The sequence below is a fragment of the Stegodyphus dumicola genome, chromosome 12 (assembly GCF_044657685.1).
Source record: "Stegodyphus dumicola isolate Sdum_Otavi_A_Nest chromosome 12, ASM4465768v1".
Taxonomy (NCBI): domain Eukaryota; kingdom Metazoa; phylum Arthropoda; class Arachnida; order Araneae; family Eresidae; genus Stegodyphus; species Stegodyphus dumicola.
Window position 1 is genome coordinate 102775716 of NC_140779.1, and position 13888 is coordinate 102789603.

The following is a 13888-nucleotide window of genomic DNA, read 5'->3' on the forward strand; positions in this document are numbered from 1 at the left end:
AAGAACAAGAATGCATAAAAATTCGTTTCATTTACCACTTGAAAAATAAATTTCAAACTGTTACCTCAGAATTTCGAGAAGTGAACATACTTTATTAGATAATAATTTTCCAATAACAATACAATTTTCGACAAAATACTTTAAGGTTTTAAATGGTGAAAAATTTCTCTTTTCCGAAACTAACCCATAAATTCTCTCAAACCTCTTTAATTTCTCATGGGCACTGAAAACAGTCAAAGAATTACCTTGTAGACAGAGATTTAGTTCATTTATCTTTGAGAATACATCTGAAAGATATGCCATGATATACTTCACAATTTCATACTTGCACATGTAGCAAGCATGAAATTATGTAAAATCTTGGAATTTCGTTAAAAAATAACAAGAAATTTTTGCAAATCTAGGAAGGCAGGTTTCGAGGACTCTTTGTGGTCCATTGACCGCAATTTGAGAAACGCTGGCTTACATGATTGATAATGTATGTTTTAAATAATTTCTCTTGAAATAGCGCGCCTGTCAGCAGCTTAGTGACCCAAAATTGAAATTTAAAATTTTGCCTTCATATTGGTAAATATTAGAAAAATTAAGACCAAAGAAAAGTCTCATAGTTTCTTCTGAATAGGAACAGTGATATTTTGGAACACAAAGCAAAAGTCAAATATGAACTGCAATATAAATTCATCACTTTTACTGCATAAAATAGTAGAAATTTCAAACCTTGTTCGAAGAGAGCTTTTAGTGTCTCTGTAGGTATTGCATAATCTGTTGCTTTCATTGGTCATTATCACTATGGGCAAAAGTTTGCCATCGATTTTTGAACTATACCTTGATAAGCTACCGAACTCAAATTTTGCACACATTTTTACCTTTATTTTACTCTTTATCCAAATGTGATAAATAGTTACATTTTTACTCTTGTTATGTCCTTAAAATGCACTGTTTCAATTTTTAAGTGATTATACGTAATGTAAATTCCTACATAAGATAATCACGAATTACTAAATGGAACGAATGCATAATCTTCTAAATAGCTGTCATTGCTGGGGATTCCTTTCATATTTATACTTTTTATGTTTAGAAATATGTATTTTGCAAAATCAGTCTACATCAAATTTTTTACCTATCATAATCAGTCATCAAGTCGCTAAAGATCGTTTACTTTAGCTTAAAACGCAGTTTTAGTTTAATGTACAAAGAATTTACAGAATAATTAATGTAAGAATTTGAAATCAGGTCTATATTAAATATGAAATGCTTAAAATTAGAAATGTTCTAAAGATATTTTATGTCGTAATTACGATTACAATAAAATAATGTAATAATGTATTAAATTCCTAAAAGATCTTTGCAAATATCATCAATTTGCATTACTAAAAAATATAAATTTCAAAAAACCTGTTTTTAGTTAAAGCAATTATAATTGGATTTATTTCCTAAAACCCATTAAATATTTAGTTAATTTTTTTGTTAAAATATTATTGTTTTTACCTGAGCAATAAAATCAAAGGTAAGTAAACCTTATCAATTTTGACACTCAACACCAATAATTTATTTTTGCACCGAAATAGAAATAAATTTATTTATTAAATTACAGATTGCTGATTATAACCCATAAACTTCTGTTATTTTATCGCAGTTTTTCATATAATATATGTATTAGCTTTTGTTCAGAACTTAAATTACGAAAACATTAGAATAAAAAATTTGCATTTTGCAAATTCTATGTGTTAATTTTTAAATTAGGTAATTCAAAAACTGCATTACATTTTTAGTATAATGATGATTTGATTTGGTTTATTTAATTACCCAAAGCACACGAGGGCTACCTGCCTATAGATACACAAAAATAATGATTAACAACTAAAACATTTCAACCAGTAATTAGAATGAATAATATTTTGATAAATCAGCGCGATTGTATAAGAAATTAATTTTAACCCTGCTAAACAATATTATTCGATTAGAAAACGATAACCACCTGGAAAATGTTTAGAAAATAATCACATTTTTTTAAAAAAACTTTTACTAGATATTAATTTTTAGAAGATTTTTAAAAAGCAATTAAAAGGAGACTTCAATAAAATAATCCTTTTCACTCACCAGTGAAGCGTCAAACAAATCAAGAAGACTACAGCTAATCTACCCATGTCTATTCAGAGGACGTTTCTGTAATCGTAACTCCAACCACTCAAAACGAGACACGCGCGTTTTGGTAAAAGAACACCGAGAAAGAACGGCTTGGTAAAAAAATCAACACTTATGAGAGAGAAGTTCGTTCAGGTCCACTACTTTTATAGGTGGATCTGTGACGTCACTCATTGGAGGTTTTCTGGTGTTGGTATGTCATCGTGTACAACAGCAATGACAGCTTGAGGTTCGTTCGCTCTTTATATATTGTTTGTTGGAATTCACGCAGAGAAATAGTGGTTTCATTAAGTAGAGAAGATATAGAATCTGGAGTTGGGTCGTACCGGCGGTGGATTAAGGGAACTAACAGGTTTTGGATTAAACATGCTGTGTTAATCCCTGCTTCCTGCGTGCTGTCTTCTCACTGTCAAACACTCTCTGTCATCGAAAGTGAGCGGAAATTATTGAAACTGATTAGATTAAATTATAACCCGGAAGATATATCGCCCATTTTTTCATGATTAAAATTTTATTTTAATGTAATTTTTTTTATTTTTAATCTGGTTTCATTTTGAATTACAGGTATTCATTTTATAATACAGTTTTCTGCAACACAGTTTTCCTCTTATACAATTAGGAATTGAGGAAACCTTAGTACAGCACGGCATCACGGTTTCACCCTAGTACGTAAATGAATATGCATAAAACCTCTTATAACACTTTACGTATTCACATATTTCGATAACACGATTTATATTCTAAACATTTACAAAATTAGGTTACTATATTCCATCATGTGGAATAACAATAACAACCTATATTTATTCATACAACCAAAAATAAAATAAATTTCAGAATTACCCACACTCTCAACACATCAAAATTCTTTTGAAATTGAGTCTTGCCCATCCATCACTTACATAACAGGTATCATACGCTCCAAGTGTTCATTTGGCATACTGTATATACTCACAATTACATAGCTTACAAATTATGTAATTATGATTTTTGGAAGATATTATTTTAAAAAATTTGTTTATTTCTTCTAATTTGATTTGTCTTTTTTTACGAGCAATTATCGCCAGATTATATTTGTCCCAGACTATGCTTGAAAATAAGAAAACTACTTTTAGAAGATAATTAATTTTTTCGGTGATTAAAATTCAAATTCTGAATAGTTTGTTAAAAAGAAAAAAAACGCATCTGACATTTAAAAAGTAAAGTTCTAAGTTTAATTCAGGCAACAGTGAGAACTAAAAATAAAGAAAAAAAAAATCTGAAAGGTTTCAGATTTTAAATTATGTCCAAAGGGGCTTTCTTTTAATTTTGTGTGTTACCTTTATTTATTGAATACCATGTCCTTCGAATTTAAACCATAAAGTTCAGTTCAAGAGCAATATCGCAAAAAAATTTTGAATTGGGCATATCTTTAGAATTTCCGATACACAGTCTCACGCGCTGGAGATAAAAAGGTTTTTTTCTGTACAACGTCGCCATTGCTCGCTTTGAAATCCCTGAATTTGTCAATCATAAATTAATTAAAGTTTTAAAAAATATGAAATTGATAATAAAACAAATTCCAAATTTCCAATTTGGACATCCAGATGGCCATATTCGCAGTAGGATAAACAAATTCAAAATTGGATGGCTCTAGGTACGTTTTTTTATCACAGTGCGAGAAACACACATAAATTTAAGCAGATTCTTCATTATTTAATTTCTTCAAATATAATACAGGGCGATAATACTTGGTGGCAACAGTTTAAAAAGAGAAACGGACATTCAGGGTGATTCGACGAAAAATCACAAAACGAAAACAATAGTCTCTTAGGGCTATTGTTTTCTTTTGCTGCTTTGGACTAAAAAAATATGTCCTTCAAAGTTTTTGAAGAGATTCTTCTATTTTGTACTGATTATTAATCTTATATAATACGCTTTCACTCCTCATGGTACTTCTAGGAACTTATCTATCGTGTTGCGAAAGGGATATACCTATATTTCTCTTAAACTGTCTAGAAAGAAATTGCTTTTATAATTTCTTGGGGAACAGGGGGGGGAATTTGAATTTTGATTAGTACTGTAATATATTATATGGTCTACTTAAACAGCTGAATATTTACAGTCAAAATGAATTAAATGGTTAAACTTTCAACTAAATAATTTTAAAAACATTGTCTGACTTCAATACGTATACAAAGAGGAAAAAACATAGATTTAAAGCCCTTATGTAAAAATACTAAGATTAAAATTTGGAACGACAACTTTTACTTAAAAACCAGTCCAATTCTATTTTCAACAAAAAGAAATCACTTACATATCCCCGCCAAGAAATGAAAACATCAAAAATGGATTTCTAGTACGAAATTTAAAAACTCGATCTACAGATGGTAATGTCAAAATTTTTCAATGTTGGCTTTTCAATTTTTAAAATATGATTGCAATTTTGTGATTTAAAATTTAAATTTATATCATAAACCTAAGAATGCATTTACTGAACTGTTAGCATCAGTGAACAGCTTTTAAATGAGCATAAAAGAACTAATTATATTTCAAATATTATTTAGAAAATTTTAAGCTAGCTTATCTTTGTTAAAAGTCTGCAAATATTGTGAAATGATTGTCATTCGCATTAAGGCACTTTTCTGTAGCCAATTTAAATTAGTAGCCGCAGTGTGTCAAGCTACGAACCCGTATATGCTACGAAAGAGTATGACACTATATCGAACATTACTATGACATGATTTAAAATCTTGACGGTGTTAATTCAAACGACTTTATGTTTTGATCAGATCCTAAAATCCAACATTAGTTATATTGAATATTATATTAAAAAGCCTTTGTAACGGTAAAAATCAAATGCAGTTAAAAAAATATGAAAGGCCTTCAGATTGGTTTTGTTTAATTTCTTCAAATATAATACAGTGCGATAAAAATTTTGGCAACAATTTGAAAAGGGAAATGAACAGTTATATTGAATCGACAAAAAATGCCATTTTGAGACTACGTTTGAAACCCCTTTGGGCTGACGCTTCTTCGGGCTAAAAAAAAAAAAAAAAAAAGAATTTTTATACAATAAGCTCTTAATAAAATGTATATGATAATTAAGGCATAAAAGAAGAAGAAGAATTTATCGTATAGTTTAATGGCAATAACAGATTAAATTATTCTAATTACAAAAATCAATTACAATTTGACATAGCGAATAACAAAGGTGCGAAATGCCTATGATAAATCTTAAAAAATAGTAGCTTATAAATTTATATATTTGACAATGCAATTAAATGATGGAAAACTTAAAAAAATAATGGCTTATGCATATGAAAATGCAATTCAATAAAAAATTAAAAAATATAACGCATTATACATTGGATATGCAATTAAATTAAAAAATTTCGTTTAGTGCATTAATTATCACAATTTATGCGCATTAATTATCATATTCATTTTTAATAAAAGGTTATTGTATAATAAACTTTTTAATTGAGTTTGATGTTCTGTTTTTCATTCTCAATCACACTTTATCAATGATGAAATTTTTTGTCACTATTAAAACACAAGCAGTAAATTATAAGAAAATTACGTAGTAAAGAAAAATAACTGAAAGTCATTTCAGTGAAGGAAGAAATCGTTTTGAATATTCAGTTTCGGAAATTGCATGTAATGACAATGTTACAACGAATATTTTACTTGAAGCTGAAACGAAAAAACGAGTACCGTAAGTTCATCATTAAGTGCACCAATGTAGCATACTCAAGAAAAAAAATTTCGCTAGAAAATTGTTTGCTTTAGACTGCAACACATGTTTAAGAAAATGGATAAAATCGCTTAATTAATATTATTTTATAGTTCTTGTTTCAAAAGAGAGCAAAAAGTCTGTTTTATGGTTTGTGAATATTTTAAAACTGCATCCGATACGTTTTTAGATATCGAAATTGAAAAATCATAAACGGCAAATAATCTAAAAATTTGGCAGTTTTCAAAAATTCACCAAAATTTAAAATAAAGTTACTATTTTCGTAGAAGTTTAATTAAATAGATTTGTTTCTGCTCTATTCGATGGTACAAACAGTAAAATTCTGATATGCTTAGATTCGTTAGATAAACGATGACGCGTGCGAAAATTTGTTTAAACATTAAATAAAAAAAGATAAACAGAATTTTGAAAAATCCTCTACCACACTGTATTATCATCGACAAACAATGTATGTACAAAATGTGAACTCGATAGCTTATCGGAAAGTAGGTTAAAAATCGATGGCAAAATTTCACTTGCCGTGAAGCACCATGAGTGAACTAAATACTCTCGTATTTTTCCTTCTCATATTCGTATTTCTCCTTAGTATTTTAACACAACGTTCAGGAAGTTTGTTTTTAATATTCACGTAATTTTCCCTTCCTTGAGACATTCAGAAACAGAGCTTTCCTCAGTTTCCAAATGGATTCATCCACATAGAGATTGTTTTCCTCTTACTAACTGATTTGCACTTACGTCTGGATGCGTGAGCTCTGATTGATGAAGCAATTATAATGGGCAGCTTTCAAGAAAACGAAGCTATCTAATACTCTTGATGGTGCAGAAATTGATTGCACGTGGAAAAACAGACCAACGGTGATTAAGACGATGGTAAGCCTGACGGTGACGACGACTTGCAAATTGTATCAGACTGTACAGATAGCAGTTCCAGCAACCTGGAATGCTTGACGACTAGCAAGAAGCAGTGGATACCAATAGGAAGCAGCAAGATTCAAGATCTGAGTAAGTAGAAATAAAAATGTCTTTTTAGATAGTTTGATGTTAATATTATTATGTATTCTTACTGACATGTAGGAGTCTTTTAAATAGATTATATTGGGACAGTTACCGATAGTTTTTACATCAGTACTTTTTTATTTGTTAAATTTGTGGGTACCGACGTCAGGTAGCATTTCTGACTCCAAATATAAATGATCAGAACATTTGCGAGGTTGCGTAATATTTCCGAATAATAAATATGTTTTGAGTTCAAAATATATTTATTACAATTATGAGAAGCTCTTTACACACACATACACACACACATATATATATAATTCATGAGTAGTCTAGAATAATTACTGTAGTGAAGTATAGTCCTCTTGACGTGAGGAGCCTGCTAACGATGGTCTCTCTAGTCGAGAGTTCAAGAGCATTCTAGCTTGTTATCCCATTCGTATTGTATATTTTCTGATTCCTTATATCTGAAACGATACTAGAGGAAAAACAAGATCTTTGGCTCGTCAGCCCTCCTGAAATCGAGAGGCTTTGACTACAGACACAGTTCAGAACGCAAAAATCTCTTAACACTGGCCATGAATTTATGTCTCTTGCACTGTCAGTTGGAACGAATTATTGCGTCTGCTATGTCAAACCCATGTCATGTGATACATCGTAAAAGCTTGGACTCAGTGACTTCCGGGGACAGCACACACAATTTTCATAAATCTGCGTGGTCCGCCACACCTCCTTATTGCAACCACATGCTTCGGAATATAATTATTAATTATTCGCATAATTTTCCACGTTCGATTTTTGTAAGATAAAATTAGTGAAAAGAGGACAAAATACTCCAATTAATTCGATATTACAAAGGTTTTGTTGAAAAAATGGCATCTGACACTATCAAAAAATTAATTTTATTAGAGCTTTATTTATATCCCTATAGGGCTTAGATTAATTCATTTCTTAAGACAAAAAGCTATCCGCCACAGAATGGATGCATGGAAAATTTGCCAAAGGGAGAGTTCTATATTCACTTTTACTTGGGATAAATCTCTGTCTCCACGTCCTTTCATTAATTAGGCTACAAATACAGAGCGCTAGGACCTCTCCCAGGATACTCAAAGAAGCACTCCATTTTCGGGGTTGTAATTTTCCAGGATCCAAAGACGCCGGCCCAAGTCGGTGCTGGCCCCACAGCCCTTTCCCGGCTTTATACATAGCATAGGACGGTTTGTAATACTTGACAGAATTGTTTGCTGAGACTCCTTAGGCCTCATTGCGTTATATATCCACGGTTTCCAAAGTAAACAGGTCTTTTTTTTCTCAGGAGGTGGAGCTACCTTCTCGTCTGCCTAACACCTTTCGGGTCTAAACACAACCTTAGCATTCCCTTCGTTGCAGATTTCTTTACTCCTAATGAAGAGAGACCTTTACCTATTTAGCTCGAAATCGAGATAGTTTTGACTAGAATCTATGCTAGACACAAGTTTGTTGCTTTTCTAATTTTATATAAGGAAGCGGACATTAAAAGAAGTGAGGAAATTACCTAACACACAATTAATTCACAAAATTTTAGCATATAAAACAGGGAATACGTTTGTAAAATTTGCTATTATATTTCATTAATCAGTTATTTCATGTTTTGTATCTTTACTGTTACTTCTTTCCGCTTTCTCGCTAGAATGCAAGTTAGACTAGAGTATTTAAGCTGAAGTTTTAAGATTCTAACGACAGAGCGTGTTTCTGCCTGTGTGCGCGCACGTTAATTTTTTACCCAATTCTTAATAGCTTGAATTTCTCGGCTTTATATTATTTGCTGTCGATATTTTAATATCTACGCCGGTATGGTTCGTGCGCCAATTTCGAGTTAAACTGATATGTGTAGGCGTTGACTTCTAGCTTTTTTAAATTTCAAGTGAGTTTTATTTTTAAGTTATCTCGCCGTAAGTGCTAACCAAGTGTGTAAGATTTTGTTCTATTTTACTTATACTAAAACGGTCTTTTACTCTCATGTCTGAGATGTTAATTTTAGATTTAGCGATAATTCTCTTAACGTCTATTGGAAGATTGATAATAGTTTATGCTACCAAAACAAGTCAAACTTTATAAATTAAATAAATAAACGAAACGTGTTTGTAGTTGGCAACTGTATCCTTTTATATACTTAGTGACAATACCATTGCGTTATATATCCACTTCATGTCAAGAATTCTATTCGCAGAACAAGCAAAATATGTGACGGTAATAATTCTAATTATAGCATCATCTTCTCGAGCGATTGATCAGGAACATAAATAATCTCTAAGATATTTATCAGATCGATGCAGAAGTATAAAATTTACCTGATATTTAATTCTCTGCCAACGAATTTCTATGGTGTGATATTTTATTTTCTCTTAGCTTCTATAACAAGAATAGATTTATATATTAAAAAAACGTTGTATATTAGATATAGTTTATGCTACCAAAACAAGTCAAACTTTATAAATAGTTTATAAATTGTAGTTGGCAACTGTATCCTTTTATATACTTAGTGACAATACCATTGCGTTATATATCCACTTCATGTCAAGAATTCTATTCGCAGAACAAGCAAAATATGTGACGGTAATAATTCTAATTATAGCATCATCTTCTCGAGCGATTGATCAGGAACATAAATAATCTCTAAGATATTTATCAGATCGATGCAGAAGTATAAAATTTACCTGATATTTAATTCTCTGCCAACGAATTTCTATGGTGTGATATTTTATTTTCTCTTAGCTTCTATAACAAGAATAGATTTATATATTAAAAAAACGTTGTATATTAGATATAGTTTATGCTACCAAAACAAGTCAAACTTTATAAATAGTTTATAAATTGTAGTTGGCAACTGTATCCTTTTATATACTTAGTGACAATACCATTGCGTTATATATCCACTTCATGTCAAGAATTCTATTCGCAGAACAAGCAAAATATGTGACGGTAATAATTCTAATTATAGCATCATCTTCTCGAGCGATTGATCAGGAACATAAATAATCTCTAAGATATTTATCAGATCGATGCAGAAGTATAAAATTTACCTGATATTTAATTCTCTGCCAACGAATTTCTATGGTGTGATATTTTATTTTCTCTTAGCTTCTATAACAAGAATAGATTTATATATTAAAAAAACGTTGTATATTAGATATAGTTTATGCTACCAAAACAAGTCAAACTTTATAAATAGTTTATAAATTGTAGTTGGCAACTGTATCCTTTTATATACTTAGTGACAATACCATTGCGTTATATATCCACTTCATGTCAAGAATTCTATTCGCAGAACAAGCAAAATATGTGCGGTAATAATTCTAATTATAGCATCATCTTCTCGAGCGATTGATCAGGAACATAAATAATCTCTAAGATATTTATCAGATCGATGCAGAAGTATAAAATTTACCTGATATTTAATTCTCTGCCAACGAATTTCTATGGTGTGATATTTTATTTTCTCTTAGCTTCTATAACAAGAATAGATTTATATATTAAAAAAACGTTGTATATTAGATATAGTTTATGCTACCAAAACAAGTCAAACTTTATAAATAGTTTATAAATTGTAGTTGGCAACTGTATCCTTTTATATACTTAGTGACAATACCATTGCGTTATATATCCACTTCATGTCAAGAATTCTATTCGCAGAACAAGCAAAATATGTGACGGTAATAATTCTAATTATAGCATCATCTTCTCGAGCGATTGATCAGGAACATAAATAATCTCTAAGATATTTATCAGATCGATGCAGAAGTATAAAATTTACCTGATATTTAATTCTCTGCCAACGAATTTCTATGGTGTGATATTTTATTTTCTCTTAGCTTCTATAACAAGAATAGATTTATATATTAAAAAAACGTTGTATATTAGATATAGTTTATGCTACCAAAACAAGTCAAACTTTATAAATAGTTTATAAATTGTAGTTGGCAACTGTATCCTTTTATATACTTAGTGACAATACCATTGCGTTATATATCCACTTCATGTCAAGAATTCTATTCGCAGAACAAGCAAAATATGTGACGGTAATAATTCTAATTATAGCATCATCTTCTCGAGCGATTGATCAGGAACATAAATAATCTCTAAGATATTTATCAGATCGATGCAGAAGTATAAAATTTACCTGATATTTAATTCTCTGCCAACGAATTTCTATGGTGTGATATTTTATTTTCTCTTAGCTTCTATAACAAGAATAGATTTATATATTAAAAAAACGTTGTATATTAGATATAGTTTATGCTACCAAAACAAGTCAAACTTTATAAATAGTTTATAAATTGTAGTTGGCAACTGTATCCTTTTATATACTTAGTGACAATACCATTGCGTTATATATCCACTTCATGTCAAGAATTCTATTCGCAGAACAAGCAAAATATGTGACGGTAATAATTCTAATTATAGCATCATCTTCTCGAGCGATTGATCAGGAACATAAATAATCTCTAAGATATTTATCAGATCGATGCAGAAGTATAAAATTTACCTGATATTTAATTCTCTGCCAACGAATTTCTATGGTGTGATATTTTATTTTCTCTTAGCTTCTATAACAAGAATAGATTTATATATTAAAAAAACGTTGTATATTAGATATAGTTTATGCTACCAAAACAAGTCAAACTTTATAAATAGTTTATAAATTGTAGTTGGCAACTGTATCCTTTTATATACTTAGTGACAATACCATTGCGTTATATATCCACTTCATGTCAAGAATTCTATTCGCAGAACAAGCAAAATATGTGACGGTAATAATTCTAATTATAGCATCATCTTCTCGAGCGATTGATCAGGAACATAAATAATCTCTAAGATATTTATCAGATCGATGCAGAAGTATAAAATTTACCTGATATTTAATTCTCTGCCAACGAATTTCTATGGTGTGATATTTTATTTTCTCTTAGCTTCTATAACAAGAATAGATTTATATATTAAAAAAACGTTGTATATTAGATATAGTTTATGCTACCAAAACAAGTCAAACTTTATAAATAGTTTATAAATTGTAGTTGGCAACTGTATCCTTTTATATACTTAGTGACAATACCATTGCGTTATATATCCACTTCATGTCAAGAATTCTATTCGCAGAACAAGCAAAATATGTGACGGTAATAATTCTAATTATAGCATCATCTTCTCGAGCGATTGATCAGGAACATAAATAATCTCTAAGATATTTATCAGATCGATGCAGAAGTATAAAATTTACCTGATATTTAATTCTCTGCCAACGAATTTCTATGGTGTGATATTTTATTTTCTCTTAGCTTCTATAACAAGAATAGATTTATATATTAAAAAAACGTTGTATATTAGATATAGTTTATGCTACCAAAACAAGTCAAACTTTATAAATAGTTTATAAATTGTAGTTGGCAACTGTATCCTTTAATATACTTAGTGACAATACCATTGCGTTATATATCCACTTCATGTCAAGAATTCTATTCGCAGAACAAGCAAAATATGTGACGGTAATAATTCTAATTATAGCATCATCTTCTCGAGCGATTGATCAGGAACATAAATAATCTCTAAGATATTTATCAGATCGATGCAGAAGTATAAAATTTACCTGATATTTAATTCTCTGCCAACGAATTTCTATGGTGTGATATTTTATTTTCTCTTAGCTTCTATAACAAGAATAGATTTATATATTAAAAAAACGTTGTATATTAGATATAGTTTATGCTACCAAAACAAGTCAAACTTTATAAATAGTTTATAAATTGTAGTTGGCAACTGTATCCTTTTATATACTTAGTGACAATACCATTGCGTTATATATCCACTTCATGTCAAGAATTCTATTCGCAGAACAAGCAAAATATGTGACGGTAATAATTCTAATTATAGCATCATCTTCTCGAGCGATTGATCAGGAACATAAATAATCTCTAAGATATTTATCAGATCGATGCAGAAGTATAAAATTTACCTGATATTTAATTCTCTGCCAACGAATTTCTATGGTGTGATATTTTATTTTCTCTTAGCTTCTATAACAAGAATAGATTTATATATTAAAAAAACGTTGTATATTAGATATAGTTTATGCTACCAAAACAAGTCAAACTTTATAAATAGTTTATAAATTGTAGTTGGCAACTGTATCCTTTTATATACTTAGTGACAATACCATTGCGTTATATATCCACTTCATGTCAAGAATTCTATTCGCAGAACAAGCAAAATATGTGACGGTAATAATTCTAATTATAGCATCATCTTCTCGAGCGATTGATCAGGAACATAAATAATCTCTAAGATATTTATCAGATCGATGCAGAAGTATAAAATTTACCTGATATTTAATTCTCTGCCAACGAATTTCTATGGTGTGATATTTTATTTTCTCTTAGCTTCTATAACAAGAATAGATTTATATATTAAAAAAACGTTGTATATTAGATATAGTTTATGCTACCAAAACAAGTCAAACTTTATAAATAGTTTATAAATTGTAGTTGGCAACTGTATCCTTTTATATACTTAGTGACAATACCATTGCGTTATATATCCACTTCATGTCAAGAATTCTATTCGCAGAACAAGCAAAATATGTGACGGTAATAATTCTAATTATAGCATCATCTTCTCGAGCGATTGATCAGGAACATAAATAATCTCTAAGATATTTATCAGATCGATGCAGAAGTATAAAATTTACCTGATATTTAATTCTCTGCCAACGAATTTCTATGGTGTGATATTTTATTTTCTCTTAGCTTCTATAACAAGAATAGATTTATATATTAAAAAAACGTTGTATATTAGATATAGTTTATGCTACCAAAACAAGTCAAACTTTATAAATAGTTTATAAATTGTAGTTGGCAACTGTATCCTTTTATATACTTAGTGACAATACCATTGCGTTATATATCCACTTCATGTCAAGAATTCTATTCGCAGAACAAGCAAAATATGTGACGGTAATAATTCTAATTATAGCATCAT

At 29.8% G+C, this 13888-nt stretch overlaps 1 protein-coding gene across 1 annotated transcript in view; it reads right to left on the minus strand.

Moving 5' to 3' along the window:
* Positions 1-2347, minus strand: part of LOC118186784 (uncharacterized) — a 43120-nt gene extending 40773 nt beyond the window's left edge. Inside the window, exon 1 of the mRNA XM_035356928.2 lies at positions 2101-2347. Coding sequence (XP_035212819.1) covers positions 2101-2147 — 47 coding nt within the window. The 5' untranslated portion in view covers positions 2148-2347. The remainder of the gene's footprint in view (positions 1-2100) is intronic.
* Positions 2348-13888: the final 11541 nt, after the last annotated feature.